Raw genomic sequence first — 16,974 nt, 5'->3', positions numbered from 1 at the left:
ATAATCCCTTTGAGTAAACAATAATGGCAAAATGAAACAATTTTTCCATATTTCCAGTTTGAAATCTGTTAGCTAATATTAATTAATTTTAAACTTAATTCATAATCACTATATCATCCATCCAAGGTGGAAGAAGCTCTGGACAGAAGTTTGTGTTTCTGTGGACAACAATACAGTGCCAAATCTAAAGCTAACATAGTGTGGCTCATCCCTTTATGTTGAACAATGTTAACCTTTATGCGTCTACCTTAAGAGTTAAACATTTCCTGTGTGTATTAGTAGGAGCAGTGCCATTATCACATTTCTTCTTAGATAAATTGGGAAAGTGATCTCCACTATAGCTAAAAAAAAAAAAAAAAAAACCCTGACAAAACACACCTACACAGTATACAGTACATCTTAAAGTACATGTGTCTAAACAATAATCTTATTTAAATCATATGCATTTTCGTCACCCCCATCTAGAATGGTGATGGGTGACGTTCTCACTACTGAAAATTCAGCATCCCACCCTGCAGCTCTGCTGGGTCAAATATTTCAATCACAAAGATAAAACAGCATTGTATACCACACAACTGCATCATGAACTGTTGTTTACAAGGATGCACTGTGTGATATAGAATAAAAACGAGAAAAAAAAACTCAATCTCATCAATGAGTGTCATTCTCTGTGATAATTCTTTTAGATAAAGCCAGACCACAATCAGGTCACCAAAAATCAGCACGGCAAGGTTTAACCGATGAAACTAAGTAAGTTTGTGGTCAGAACCCCTTACAATGCAAATATCATCCATTAATATAGCACTCAAGTATAGCCACAACTCTGAACCTCAACATTTAATTTGCTTTAAAAGTTCACAAAAGTGTTAAGGAACAAAAACAAATGATCTTTACCATTAATGTATTTAAACAAGTGATTAACACAATGAATTTTAAAACACAGGGAAAAAATACAGATAAAATGATCACGTCTCAACATGTTAAGCGTGGACCAACAGACCTGAACAGACCTGGCCTGTGATCTAAGCTGCACCCCAAAATCAGGGTTTTTTTTTCTCCTCCCCCTCCCTGCCTGCCTGCCTCCCTGGTACACCTATACATCTGAGTTTAATCTACCAGAGGTCCTTCTTAATGGTATCAAGAGGCACCATATGAAGTGAAGGTAAAAAGTCTGAAAGCGAAATGTTTCACCGTCAGTCTGGGCAGGTAGACATTGAATGGCCTAATCTGGTAGTCTATGGTAAAAAAAGGTTCCTGTAGCTTGCAGTTGTTCTAACAACTGACATTTTAAAGATAACGGTCGAAATAAACTACTGAAATGAATGTAGCTTCAAGTGTCCAAATGCTCCTGCGAATAAACAAAAGTTTCATTTACATGACAGAAACAAGCCTATGGCAGAGGTCATCCTTCATCCTAAATATGGGCCACAGGTGTCTATCATCAGGATTGTATACAAGATGAAGTAGAAGGACAGCGGGTTACTGGAAAATAATTAAAATAAAACAAACAAGAATTAAATACAAGCAACCAAGATAGAAAATGTTTAAATCACTTCAAAATGACAGAACATTTACCCGTGTCTCATCATCTTCATCATCTGAAACATGTGGTCGTGCAATACGCATCTCCTCCTTGCTCTCTGCAATCTGTTTACATTTCTAAAAAAGATGAATTGCAAAACATGAGTACTTGGTTATATATAATATAGTGCTGTCAAATTGATGTATATATATATATATATATATATATATATATATATATATACATACACTAGGGATGGGCATTCGATTACATTTTCTTAGTCGATCGTCGGGAGAATTAACGATCGACTATCGATTAATCATTAAGATTTTTTTATTAAAATTCATTATTTATTTAACTTTTTATAAATTAAAAATGCAATGAAAATACAGCGTGTTTTTCCTCGATGAGATCTTTATTACAAGAAGATGTGGCAGTTAAACTGAACGTTCAGTTAGGCTAAACTTGAAGATATATGCGCTGCGGTGCTCTAAAGCAGCGGAACCTGCAGCTGCGAGCCGGCGTTCTTAAACAGAGACCCGTTTGTTCCAAAATAATAATAAAAAAGAATCATGTTAAACAATAACTTGAGTGAGAATAGGAGCAGGCTTCAGTCAATGCATATACTTATAAACTTTAAGAGTGCTGATCTGGATGATTAAAATACGAAAAATAGGAGAGAGGCCGCACTATGCATATGTTCTTTTATTTTATTTGCACAGACGCGTTTCGGCGCGTGCCTTCCTTAAGACCCACTCCGATGAAAATAATGTTTTTCTAGGTGTTAACATGTTCTTGTGGCATTTTTCTGTTGTTAGAGGACATATCTTGAGAAAAATAAGCTCAAAGTTGTATTTCTGAGTATTTCTACATTCAAATAGCTGTGAATCAGTAGCAGACGCTAAAATGCCGGCTAAAATAGACTGGAGTTGTGACGTAGTAACTCCACTGGGCGTCTCCACACGCGACGTCTTGGAGTGAAATAATGATCGGTGATAACTTTGATTAACTTCGGATAATAATAATTAACGTGTATATAATACTGTTGCCCCACCGGTATTGGGGGTGTAAGCTAGCGGGAGAGACAGAGCTCTCAGCAACGGGCAGGGGGAGGGTCGTCTCCGTGCCAACGGCTCCGCCCACAACGCAGAGGCGAATTGCTAATGAGCTACTGCCGCTCTGCTGAAGCGAAGTCCCAGAAAACGGCACAGGTTTTGTGATTTTGGCTAAAAATGGCATAATCATAATTTAAAGACCACTGGGAATGTTTAAAAATAGCTCAAAATATGATCGGAGTGGGACTTTAGTGTGCACACTGACAATTAATTAGGCTACTTAACAAATTATGCTACTTAACAAAGCCTCATAAAAAATAACTATTAACTTACATACAACTTCTGCACCAGTCTACTGATTTTGTTGAGAAAGATAAGCATGTTGACATGATCTGGGGTCAGACGCGACCACAACCTGGTGACCGTCAGTCCAGCCGCCGAAAACACCCGCTCTCTTCATGATTCTTGTTTTGAAATCAAAACGGAAACTCGCAGGTACAGTAACTGAGTATGGCGTCAAATATTGCCCCCGGGTGGTAAAATGTTTAATTACTGCCACACAGTGAAATTCATTTCATTGCTTCAAGACTCACACTAGCTACGCAACGCAACCTGCATTAGTTTAATCGATAACAAATTAACGTGATCGACGAAATTCTTAATGATCAATTATCGATTAATCATGCCCATCCCTAATATACACACAAATGAGTTGATTAATCGATTTGTTAGCACTAATAATACAATAACATTCAAAATTCTGGGGTCAGTACGATTTTTTAAAAATGTTTTAACAGAAGACTTAAGGCTCGTGCACACCGGGACAATTCTCGTGCGCGCTTATCGCCAGCGTTTTTAGAGACGTTTTTCGGCGCGTCTTTGTGTTCATACCCAAGCGATTTTCACTGGCGATATATTTATTATAATATTTATTATGTCTATGCCAAGTACTATAATTTCAGCAGCTCCAGTCATGTGAATAAAAGTGCTAATCTCATTGGTCGGCCAGTTTTTAACGCTGTGCATCAAAAAAAAAAAAATAAATAACGCTTTTACACCTGGTTTTGCACAATTAAATACACTGACTGGGAGGGGACATGTTCAGTTCACTTAGTTTTGTTGTGGCCATGAGATATTAATTTGTGGAAACGTGATGTCGTGGCCACAATATAATTTTGTTAAGGTAACAACATATGTCATGGCCACATGAACTGAATCTCGTGGCCTCGAGATCCTATGATGAGCGAATGATATCTATTTCTCATGGCCACAAGTTTGTGTAAACAAACCTGAGTGACCATAGCAACCTGGGATTATCAGAAATGGATATTATTAATAAATATTATTAATAAATACATACAAAAAAAAAAAGAATAACACAAAAGTGTGGACATTATTATATTGCACACTATATTGTCTATAGACAGCATTCGAATGAAGATTGTTATAAATGTTAAAAGAATATGTAAGAACATATAACATAGAACACAGTAATATATATATATATATATATATATATGCCTACTAGGGGTGTAACGATACACGTATTGAACCGTTCGGTACAAGGCTTTCAGTTCGGTTTTCGGTACGCATTTTTAAACCGAACATGAACCATTTTTCGTTGGACCATTTTTCCTGCCGACCAACATTTTGTTATTTCAAATGTAGGCGGGTGGCAAGTGCGCTCAATGTAAGAGACGCTGGCGTGACCACAACATTGCCCAACATCAAATGGCAAATGTAATGTAATCGGAACGAAACTGAGCTACTCGTTATTGTGTGGTTGAAGGACCGTTTATCAGTTTGGACCAATGCAGCGCGAGCCAATCTTAATCATCAGCACTGTTACTACACACCGAAATCCAGTAAAGAAAAAAATTGAATTCACCACTGAAGTAATAACATCGCTGCGAGATCTAGTGAGAAACATTCACATTTCTCCGTTATTAACGGATCAAACAGCGCTGACGTGGAAACCAAGAAGTAACATTGTGCCATGAATGAACTATCCAGTGTCCACATATCAGCAATATTCACCATGGATTTACTGTAGTAACACTACTAACTGTAACCATGGAAGTTTGGCAGGAATAGTAGGCTATAATGCTTTCAAGTAACATTACATCAGTTTTATTTTGACATTATGAATACAATTGCTGCCCTCAAATGTTAATCTGAACTAAAATAAACCTTTGTTTATAACTACTACAATATTACATTTCATTTTGTCCAAGGAGCTGTTTTGTTTTATGCTCCTAAGAAAAGTCAAGTATAGCTCCATCATTGCTCAAAGTAAAAAAAAAAAATCATACTTTATGATGTTAGTTTTAATAAAAATATAATTAAAAAAATTAAATCAAGGACATTTCTCTGGCATTTCTTTCTTTTTGCTGTATCGAAAACGTACCGAACCGTGACACAAGTGTATCGTATCGAACCGTGAATTTTGTGAACCGTTACACCCCTAATGCCTACATTTTAAGAAAACATTATCTATCCCACCCCACAGATTTTTAAATCAATTCACTGATTTTCTGAGTTTCTTTTTTATTTCATATTTGTAAATTATTATTTTATTATTGGTTATACATTTTATTAATTCTTATGTATTTGCTTTATTTTCCCCTTCATTTCATGCATCTCTTTACCCAGTTAATGTTCTGTATAGTATGTTACTTAAAGTTAAGTTTGTAAATGCCCGATCATGCCAAAAAGCTACCATATCTACCAGTATGTGATGATAAATTAGCATTTTAATTTACAAATGTATAGATAAGCTACCTTGTGCCCGTGACAGCATTCGAATGAAGTTCGAATAATTTGTTATTATTAATAGGCTATGTTAAAAGAATATTTAAGCTACAAAAAAAAAAAAACAAATCCAAAAGTCTTTTAAATCTATTGACTAAAATGTAGACTTATTTTATTTTCATTTCTATTAATTTTAACGCTTGATCTCATCTCTTTACCCAATTAATTTGCTGTGTTATCCAATAGTCCTACTTTCAGTACCATATAGCCAATGTTTTGTAAATATTGTAAATGCGGTCAATCATGCCAATGAAGATTTGATTCTATATGAACATTTCTGTAGACGCACTTCTGGGAACGGGAAGTTCACTTAACTGGAATTTAACATATTAGGCTATATATTTCATTTTATTTCAGCTAGTAATTAATAGGCTATAGGGACCTATATAATAAAAATATATAGCGGTATGTATATAAAAAAAGAAAGATCAGTGAACGAATTTAAAAGGCAGTCTTCTCTTAATGTCGTGGCCACAACAAAACTAAGTGAACCGAACTCCTCCATGCCCTCCCCGGTCACAGTAATTAAATGGACTCATGCTGAATAAAAGTATTCATTTAATAAAAAAAATAATAAAAAAAATCTTACTGACCCCAATATACATGCATACATAATCTGATTCACTGAGCAACAAAAACAAATCTCACCTCTGTGAACTCCTTGATGCTAATGCTGTTTGCTTGTTGAGCCACTTTCCTCTTCACCTCCTCAATACTTGCCAGATTAGGTGTGGGTGCTGGAGGGGGCTTGTTGGTAATGGTAGGAAGGGGAGGCATCGGGGGCATAGAGGTCAGGGCACCCATGTTTGACAGAGCAGCGGTCATGGTTGCCGCAGTCATACTTGCCACGGCAGCGTTCATCGTCATGTTTGGCATTGCAGGCATACCTGGTATACCCATGGGCAGATTCATAGGTAAATTGGGCATGGGCAGTGGCAGAGGCAAAGACAAGGGGGTTGGAGCTGGGGTTGGCAGGGGTAACTGTAGAATTGCTTTCGGCTTGAGACTTTCAGGTATGGGCATTCCAGCTTTAGCACACATTGCAGCGGCATTAGCCTTCGCAATCTCCAACAGTTGATCTTTATCTGAAGGGAGAGGTAATTAAAATTGTTGTGATGTAGACAGACATTTCTTGCTATTAATTTGAAGTTAATATATTTTATTCATGCTAACAAGAAGGGGGAGCCAAGCAAAAAGCATATTTACCTAGGTCAGTGAGACGCGGTGGCGTCTTGCTAGAACTGCGTCGAGATCTTGAGTTGGACCTCCTCTTACGGAGAATCAAAATTGGGGAATGGCTTGGTTCACGTTTCCATCGATCTCGTCTGTCAAAAGATCGCCCTCTAAATGCTGGTCTCCTCCGGCGTGACATAGATCGTGACCTTCTGGATCGTGACTGACGGGCCCATGACCGTGAACGAGATCTTCTCTTTCTAGCAGGGGAACGTGACTTGGACCTCCTTTTTCGAGCTGGTGATCTAGATTTTGACCGTTTCCGCTTGGGGGATTTTGATTTCGAGCGCTTTGTCCTTGTGTGAGATTTAGACCTTGATTTTGCCCTTCGATTGGCTGATCTTGATCGTGATCTCCTTTTCCGAACAGGTGACCGAGACTTTGTCCTTTTTTTACGACTATGTGAGGGAGACCTGGACTTGTGTTTTCTTGCAGGAGACCTTGACCTCCTCTTGCTGCTGACAGATTTGGACTTGGACCGCCTCTTCTTGGTGGAAGAAGCTGATCTGGAACGCTTTCTTTGAACAGGTGACGTTCTGTTGAAGGACTTAGATTCTTTCAGTGTATTTGGTGAAGGTGATCGTGAGCTCTCTGATTGATCATCTTCATCTGATCCTGCAGTGCCGTGTTGAGGAAACGGCTCTGAGGACAATGATCTAGATCGGTTTGGTCTTTCTTCACATTCAGAGGGATTTTCGGGCTCCTCTATTATTTTACATTGTGTGTCACATTCTGATGATGTTACGTCTTCATTTGATGGCTTTTGCACAGATGTACATTCAGTTATCACTGGTTTCCATCCACCTGCTGTCCCTTTTACTTCTAAATTTTCCTCCACAGCATCCACAACTTGCAGTCTAGTTTCTGAGGCTTCTTTTAAACTCTGATCCTTTAAGGACTCATCTTCTTTAGTGGGAGATTTAGAGTGTGCACTCTTAGTAGGGGACATACTTCTATCTGATGTTTGTCGCTCCCTGGAAATGGATCTAGATCTTGATGTGTTTCGCTGTGAAACTGACCTTGACCGTTTACCTTTTTGCTTTTTATCCATTCTTAATTTTGGGGATTCAGACTTTGAATTATGTGAGGATGACCGTGACTTTGATCTTTTACGTCGCTGAGGAGATACTGATTCTGACTTTGTGCTATGAGGGCTCCTAGATTTTGACCTCCTTTGAGGGACTGCAGGAGAACGTGACACAGAGGGCCTGGAGCGTTGAGGGGACCGAGACTTAGTTCGACGTTTTGGACTTCTTGAACCTGATCTTTTACGAATGGATCTTGATCTAGATCTTCTGTTTCTTCTCAATTGGGATCTAGATCGTTTAAGGATCACAAGGGATCTTGAGCGTGCTCGCCTTGCTTTTCTGACAGATCTAGACCTGGACCGCCTCCGAGAAACAGGTGTCCTCTTTCGAGAGCGAGATCTTGAGTGTCTTCCTCTCCGTAGAGATCTGGACCGTGATCTTGAGCGCCGATTCTTCCGCCGAGAAACAGATTGTTTTGATCTTGAGCGTGAATGTCTTGTTCTTCCAATTGACCTAGATCTTGAGCGATGACCCCGCCGTGGGGACCTGGTCCTAGATCTTCTGGTCTTTGTGCGAGACCTTGAGTCAGAGCGATACCCTCTTCTTCCAGAGAGCGACCTTGACCTGCGTCCAGCTTTCTTTGTCACTTTAGATGGGGACCGTCCTGATGGAGACCTTGAGCTTCTTCGTTTTGTTCGATCCTTCCCACCAGAGGCAGACAGAGACCTGTCCCTTGAAGATGATCTGTCATTATGGCGTCCTGATTTACCAGTTGACTTCTTTGGGGTTCTAGAGCGACTATGTTTGGATTTCTTCCCTTTAGTGTCTGAAAGCGATCGTGACCTTGACCTGGAGAGAGACTTTTTTTTCTTTTCTTTCTGATTCACATTTGCTTCCTTTAAGATGTCCTTCTGCACAGCTTGCTCTTTGTGCACATTCTCTTGCTTAGGTATTATATCAGGAAGTTCTTGAGCTTTACCAAAACTTTCATGTTCACCAACAGCTTCCACTGTTATGTCCCTCTCTGGAATTAGTGCATTTGCAGGCTCAGGAGACATCTTTTTTATCCCTCCTAGTTTGAAACTTTCTTCTTCACTGTGATCAGAAGTCATATCTCTCTTTTTATCTTCCAGTTGGGGTGTGCCATCTTTAAATTTGTCACTTGGAACTTTAGCTGCAGTAATAGGTGACTTCTTGTCCAATTTTAAAGACTCCGCCTGCATTTTTTGTGATTGTTTGGAGTCCAATTCCGATTCTGACCCTGACGCCGAGCTACTCCCCGATCTTGAGCGAGAGGAGGACTTTTTCTCTTGCTTTTCCTCTTCTCTCCGTCTTCTTTTTTTCTTCTTTTTCCCAACACGATGTTTTTGCTTTTTAACCTTGGCATCAGCTTCCACATCACTGAGGTCTGTAAGGACATATAATTGTAATTTTACTTTTCAGATTAAAAGTCTCATTGAATTCACAGTAAATTGGTTTAAATTTGAGCATACATATGTAATAATTTGCCAGCTTGTCTGTTACTCATTGTACTGACGAGAACATATGCATATACCTTCTGTACAGTTTTTTGTAGCATCAGTCTCAGGGTTAGATAAGCCATCTTTTTTAACACTGTAACAAAAGAAAATATTCAATTTAATATAAAAGAAAAATGATGATGATGATAAAAGAAACAAAGTATCAAGGAAAAAAAAACCCACAATGTTGCCAAGCAACCAAATAAAATCTCACCTCGTTCTTGTTCGGGAATCACCATCTGACTCTACTCCAGATTCAGAGCTACTGTCTTTTTCACCCTTACGCTTCTTACGTTTCTTTTTACTTTTGTGTTTCTTATGTTTCTTGTTTTTCTTTTTGGGGGTCTCACTCCCATCCTTAACATTAATGGCTTCATATGGAACAGCAGTCTCAGATGGCTCATCATCTGTGGGGTAAGACACAATGTTTACAAACATATTTATTTGAACATAACTACAGTATGAAATAAGTTTATTCTAACAGTTTTAAGAAAGTTATATTAAAAAGGTATATGACAATTCAGACTTTACCATCTCTCTTCGTCAGATAAATCACATATGGTACTACTGAAAATGTTTGAATATATGAAGACATGGAAAGCTCTCACAATCTTTTACTAACAATCATTTCGCCATGATTAACTTTTCACGTTTAACACTGTGACTCTATAAAGGGCTAAAACGAAACTTACCAGGACCAGTGTTCACTGCACTCTCCATTTCAAAAACTGGTTTAACTGATTCCCAATCTTAATTTTGGTAACAATTTCTGTTGTCTTTTCTCCGTAAATCAGGACAAAACGTGTTGACCCTCAGTTTTCACTCTGAAAGGAAAAACAAATATATAACCAAACTTTAAGGGGTAGTTCATTCTTAAATTGTTCCAAATTGTTCTAAAATTGTTCATTTTTGGGTGAACTGTCTCTTTAACCTTACTACTAGCTTACTGTTCAGTCTACCTGTAAGCTATAAACATGCATTGTCATTAACTATTGCTTTATTAAAGGAGAACTCCGGCGCAAAATGAACCTTTGGTCTAATAAAACATTGGTACCTAGTCAACCGTTCTCTGAGATTTGTTTTCATGATAATCGAATGTAAAGAGTTTTATCTCTAAAAACTGTTTAGCGTATAACGCTAGTAATGGGGGCATATAATAAGTAAAAAGAAATCGCTAGTTTATACCACTAACAAGGCTCAAAATAGCCCCACACGAACACAGTAACATAATGAGGGTCCCTACATGCAAAACGAAGCATTGAGAACTTTGTAAGTGTACAGACCGTTTAATAAGAAGATAAAGATAAAGACAGTCCACTTCGTGTATACAGACAGGAGCCATCTTTGGAAAACAGTCTCGACTAATCAAACCACGAACGACGTGCTAAGTGAGCTGAACTGTATGAAGTTCAGTGAACTTCTGAACTGTATGAATGGCGTTCGTGGTTCGACTGGTAAAGACTGTTTTTCAAAGATGGCTCCTGCCTGTATACGCGAAGTTGACTGTATGTATTAAATATCTTCTTATTAAACTGTCTGGACACTGACAAAGTTCTCAATGCTTCGGTTTGAAGGTAGGGACCCTCTTTATGCTACCGTGTTAGTGTGGGGCTATTTTGAGCCTTGTTAGTGGTATTAACAAGCGATTTTTATTTGTCATTGATCTATGCCCAATATACTAGCGTTATACTAGCTTTATAGGCTAAACTGTTTTTAGAGATAAAACTATTTACATTCGATAATCATGAAAACAAATCTCAGATAACGGTTGACTAGGTAACAATGTGTAATTAGACCAAAGGTTCATTTTGCGCCGGAGTTCTCCTTTAAGTGTTTATAAAGTTATAGCGTCATAAATATACTGATTTTTTTTAATGCATCGAGAGAAAATATTGGAAGTACAAGTAAAAATTTGAATGGCTGGGCCAAAAACCTTAAAAAAAAACAGATGTGACTAATATAAAGACTGAAAGTATGTTGTTTTGGGCTTCTTACATAATATCTGACCCACTAGGCTGACTACATAGAGCTTCTTTGCACTCAATAAACAGGGCTGTTGCATAATAACATCAGCCTGGCAAATTACTTTTTGAATCACAATTTTAAAAAGACGGCTTTTGAACCATGCAGTGAATTAGGCCTAATTTTTTATATAATTTATGATGTTGCAGGAGGGTACTGAAACAGCATAATGGATGTGACTAGGATAGTAACTATGATAATAGTGAATTAAATGCATCTCAACTGAAGGTCGACTTATCACTAGCATTGTCTTTCAAACAAATTACCTCCAAGCATTACACAAATTTATTTACCACAGTACCACCATTTTATTTAATCACAGTTTCACCCAAACTAACAAATACTATAGTTATGTTACTGTAAAATCACAAGTGGAATAAAAGGTTTTTTATATATCTGTTTGACTTGTGGCTAGAAGTATATTCCCCATGAAAGTATCCAATTTTAATTGTATTACAAACTATGGCTTCTGTGGCAAATTTAAGTGGACTATTATGACCCATAACAAAATCTTACCATCGTAACCATAGTTTGGCCCCAATATACTACTGTAAAAATCACAATAAATTAAATGGATCTATTGTAAATGTGTAAAGTGCCTTATCCTTAATTTTAGATTTGCAAATACAAATATAGCATTTTACTACATTAAAGTGAGTGCTAGAGTTAAGCATGCCGACTACGCTTAGTGTTTGTTTTTTAACGCCATGCTAGGTTTTGTGGCTATTTTCATGGTTAGACATTTATGGTAAAACTATTAGGTTTATACAATTTATTTTTGCTAAAAACTTTAAGGTCAGCTGGTTTCACAGACAGGGCTTAGATAAACCAGGATTAGGCATTAGTTCAATTTAGGACATTTATAATCATGCCTTAGAAGAAAAAAAAAACATTACTGGTGTGCTGCGCATCTTGAGACAAAACAATGGCACTGACATATTTTAAGTTGCTTTCAGTTACAACAGCTCAAACATGCATTTTAGTTTGGGTCCAGACTTAAGCCTCGTCTGTGTAACCGGGAGGAACTATATTTGGTTTAACTTTGTTAAAATTTTCTTCAAAAGACTTGGAAAAAGGTTTCTCACAAGATTAAAACCAGAACAATCTAATAAAACATGCTCCAATAATAAAGAGCTTTGACAGAAAGAACATGTTGGTGGATCTTCTCCTAGCATTTAAAAACTTGTGTCATCCTCGAATGGCCTATTATGCAACGGGTATAAACAATCTGGTCCCCTTGGTTTGAGAATTACTAGCTTAGTGAAGAGATTGAGGTGCTGAATTAGGCATTTATATAGATTGATTATATTTATATAGATTGCTTTGATATTATTCACCTCATGAAGAGATGGCAGTTTTATGAACGTTTAAATATATTATATATATAAATAGGCTCTAATACGTGGAAAACCGAATCGATGCAGGACATACAATAGCCTATTCTTACTATTCTAGAATAGCGACAATAAAGGCATTAGTAGCGGTATACAGTATTTAAGTACGGTAGTATATAACGTTATATATATGGATCTTAAGACATTGCAATAGCGAAATATTCCAATTAAGACAACAATCTTGGAAACAATGAGAAATTCAAATATATATATATATATATGTGTGTGTTTTTGTTAACGGGATGTAAACATACAACAGACAGTAGTAACCAGCAGCAATTTAGAATAGAGAATTCCCAGTATAATATAGTTTGGTATTCCCATAATATAGATACCCAGTCGGTGGTGTTTTTACAAACAGTTACTCAGTAATTATACAAATAGTACATTTTACTACATTAAAAGAGTGTTAGATGCAGATAAGCACGCGACTAGTACGGTGCACGAGACATGACGCTTGGTTGTTTTGATATTATTCACCTCATGATTAAAAGACAGAGTTTTAAGTACGTTGTAATATCGATACAAGATAAACATGCTTACTGTTAAATGTATACGCCTATAGTTTTCGCGTCGTTTCATTCAGAAGAGAGAATGGAGACTCGGCACCCGCGCGGCTAACTCGGCACGCGCATCCTACAAAGGCTAACCCAACATGCGTGTTCTGCAAACTGCGTAGGCTGCTCATTTACAGGTACTTTATAATTAATCTGTTTGGTTGGATACTATTACATTACGTGTGCGCAGAAAGTAGTTACGCGTCGAAAAATGCTGTTGGTTGAGCGTTTCGCGGAACACGCGGACAAAGGCTCGTTAGCTTGTATTAGCTTAGCATCCCACTCGCAACAAGCTTTACAACAAACAAACCACGCGCGTCTGTATAACAGCTCAGTGATTTCCGTCATATTCTTTAAGTAAGCAGACAATATTTTTGAGAAATATTTCACCCACTAATACTCACCTGTGTTGTTGACTTCTTGATAGGTTTCAGTTACGAAACCACGAGAAAGTTGCTCGCTGTTGGTCGCCATGACATTTACAGCACAGTCAGTCCGCCAGTATCCCAGAAACGCTTGAAACAGCGGGACCCCCAAGACTTCTTCGCTTGTCTGTTGCTTAATCTACAAGCACAGAGCGGCATCTAGTGTCATCCAACTGAATTCACATTCACACTAGCTTTCCTACAGATTTTGACCAGTTCGTTACCGTAGCAATATAAAGATACAGAATGCGAATACAAGTTTGTTACATTTCGATAGATAGATAGATAGATATCTAGATAGATAGATAGACAGACAGACAAGTCACATTTATTTATATAGCGCTTTTTACAATACAGATTGTTTCAAAGCAGCTTTACACAGAGATAACAGGAAAATAATGCAACAAAGTTTGTTTCCAGAAGAAAATAGCGTCACATTCCAGCTTAAGTAAGTTTCATGATGTTTCATTTTTGTTGTAAAAAAGTTATTCATTTAATTTATACCGCTCTGGAGAAAACCGTGATATCATCGTCCAGCTCAGTTCAGTTCATGGTGTCAATGCAGGCAGACCAATATTATTGTTGAATATTAAATGTCCCCAACTAAGCAAGCCAAAAGCCAATGGTAACAAAGGTGAAAAAAGGAGAAAAGGGCGATCTACCAAGATAGATAGATAGATAGTTTGGTTCATTTATTCATTTAAATAAAATATAGCCTAATGAAATTTATCAGTATTTAAACCTGGCCCCCATACATGCTATAAAATTACACTACTACTCACAGTATTAGGAGGAAGTGTCAGAACTGGTATCCCCTAAAAAAAACAAAAAGTAGTTGCATTTAGGCAGGAAATGCATTTATAATTTGTGTTGGCAATTGTATCTAGTTTGTGCATTATGCACAAATGCAATAAATATTTATTTGATTTATAAAAGTCAATGAAATTATATTGAGACTTTAATAAGAAAACAGCAACAGAGGCAAGAACATCAAACATGTCCTGGGTGTTTGATGTTTTTGCCCTCAGGTGCTCTTTGATAAAGGAATTCATAACATTTCTGTCTGAACATGAAAATGTTTCAAATGGCAAAAGGTTGTTGTGTACAGTGCAGTTTCCTGCAGAGGGCAGTGTAAGACCACAGTGAGAGAACTATAGTTCATTATATCAGGTGTAGATACGCCTTCATGACTCCAGGGCCCCATAATGGTGGAGGAAGCTCTTCTCTTGGATACTGAAATAATATTACATTTGATGCACATCTCATCTCCAAATTCTAAATAGAATTAGACTGTTTCTGTTTAGCAAAAGATTGTTGCCTTGTCAGAAGCCAGGCATTTTGGGTCTCACCAGGTATGCTCAGGCCAACTCAGCACATCTCTCATACATGTTGAGATCCCTTACTTAACAACAGCTCTATCTATCTATCTATCTATCTATCTATCTATCTATCTATCTATCTATCTATCTATCTATCTATCTATCTATCTATCTATCTATCTATCTATCTATCTATCTATCTATCTATCTATCTATCTATCTATCTATCTATCTATCTATCTATCTGTGTCTGTCTGTCTATCTATCTGTGTCTGTCTGTCTGTCTATCTATCTATCTATCTATCTATCTATCTATCTATCTATCTTTGTATCTATCTATCTATCTATCTGTCTATCTGTCTATCTATCTATCTATCTATCTATCTATCTATCTATCTATCTATCTATCTATCTATCTATCTATCTATCTATCTATCTATCTATCTATCTGTGTCTGTCTGTCTGTCTATCTATCTATCTATCTATCTATCTGTCTATCTATCTATCTATCTATCTATCTATCTATCTATCTATCTATCTATCTATCTATCTATCTATCTATCTATCTATCTATCTATCTATCTATCTATCTATCTGTGTCTGTCTGTCTGTCTGTCTATCTATCTGTGTCTGTCTATCTATCTATCTATCTATCTATCTATCTATCTATCTATCTATCTATCTATCTATCTATCTATCTATCTATCTATCTATCTATCTATCTATCTATCTATCTATCTATCTATCTATCTATCTATCTATCTATCTATCTATCTATCTATCTGTGTCTGTCTGTCTGTCTATCTATCTGTGTCTGTATGTCTGTCTGTCTATCTATCTATCTATCTATCTATCTATCTATCTATCTATCTATCTATCTATCTATCTATCTATCTATCTATCTATCTGTGTCTGTCTGTCTGTCTATCTATCTGTGTCTGTATGTCTGTCTGTCTGTCTGTCTGTCTGTCTATCTATCTATCTATCTATCTATCTATCTATCTATCTATCTATCTATCTATCTATCTATCTATCTGTGTCTGTCTGTCTGTCTGTCTGTCTGTCTGTCTATCTATCTGTGTCTGTCTGTCTGTCTGTCTATCTATCTATCTATCTATCTATCTATCTATCTATCTATCTATCTATCTATCTATCTATCTGTCTATCTATCTATCTATCTATCTATCTATCTATCTATCTATCTATCTATCTATCTATCTATCTATCTATCTATCTATCTATCTATCTATCTATCTATCTATCTATCTATCTATCTATCTATCTATCTATCTATCTATCTATCTATCTATCTATCTACTTTAACTACTAAAGTTTAAAACTTTATTCAAAACTTTTAAATAAGGCTTTGTGAAGCTATAACTTTCAAGTTTATCTTAATAAATTGCTTTCCAAGTAAAAATAACAGTTAAATTGATATTTAAATGACGTTTCATACTAATTATATTTTCTTACATTCAAACTGAAGCTATGCATTGTTTCATTTATTTAATTAAAATTTAAAAGGCTTTCTCAATTTAAAATATAAATATAGATAATATGATTTGTCTACCAATTAAATGTAATGGAAATACTGTACAGGTATAGGAGGAAACAAGTATGTATATACTTTAATGGTGTATCACAGATCTTTGAAATAACCTTTTGGGGTATTGCTGATGTAATGTACGTGCATGTATGTACATGAATTATAGGCTACTGTAGAAAACAAAGCCCAATTTGTTGCCCAAGGACATGCAGTATCATTTGAAATCAATTGAGGGAGCACTTGCATCGTGCTGCAATATTTGTTCTTCCTCTGAATTAAAACAAGAAAGACCGCTAACAATAATGAGCTCACTTGACACAACTAATTAGAACATAGCATTAAGCATTTCATTTGAATTATTTTAGCAATGAGAAGCAAGGAACATTGTTTAAAGTGCAAGATGGGTTGTGATGTTGAACTGGGTTTCACTGAATGGCTAAGGTCGCTGCATGAGGTGGTTAACTTATCTCAAAGTATTGCAGCAGTTGCCTAGGTAACAGTTTGAGTTTTTCTGATAAGCCCATGCAAGTGTTATGGAAGTT

At 36.7% G+C, this 16,974-nt stretch overlaps 1 protein-coding gene across 1 annotated transcript; it reads right to left on the bottom strand.

The window, feature by feature from the left end:
* Nucleotides 1-1,348: 1,348 nt before the first annotated feature.
* Nucleotides 1,349-13,697, bottom strand: sona (SON DNA and RNA binding protein a). The gene is made up of 7 exons (XM_056271228.1): nucleotides 13,547-13,697; nucleotides 9,862-9,993; nucleotides 9,384-9,576; nucleotides 9,205-9,263; nucleotides 6,595-9,057; nucleotides 6,037-6,473; nucleotides 1,349-1,659 (listed from the first exon to the last, which is right to left on the bottom strand). The coding sequence occupies exons 2-7, from the start codon at nucleotides 9,887-9,889 to the stop codon at nucleotides 1,555-1,557; spliced, it is 3,285 nt and encodes a 1,094-aa protein (XP_056127203.1). The 5' UTR covers nucleotides 9,890-9,993; nucleotides 13,547-13,697; the 3' UTR covers nucleotides 1,349-1,554.
* Nucleotides 13,698-16,974: the final 3,277 nt, after the last annotated feature.

This window comes from Rhinichthys klamathensis, unplaced genomic scaffold, assembly GCF_029890125.1.
Source record: "Rhinichthys klamathensis goyatoka isolate OS25496 unplaced genomic scaffold, OSU_Roscu_1.1 h1tg000312l_1, whole genome shotgun sequence".
NCBI lineage: Eukaryota > Metazoa > Chordata > Actinopteri > Cypriniformes > Leuciscidae > Rhinichthys > Rhinichthys klamathensis.
The sequence above is the reverse complement of the archived record's forward strand: the minus strand, read 5'-3'. Positions and strand labels throughout refer to the sequence as shown.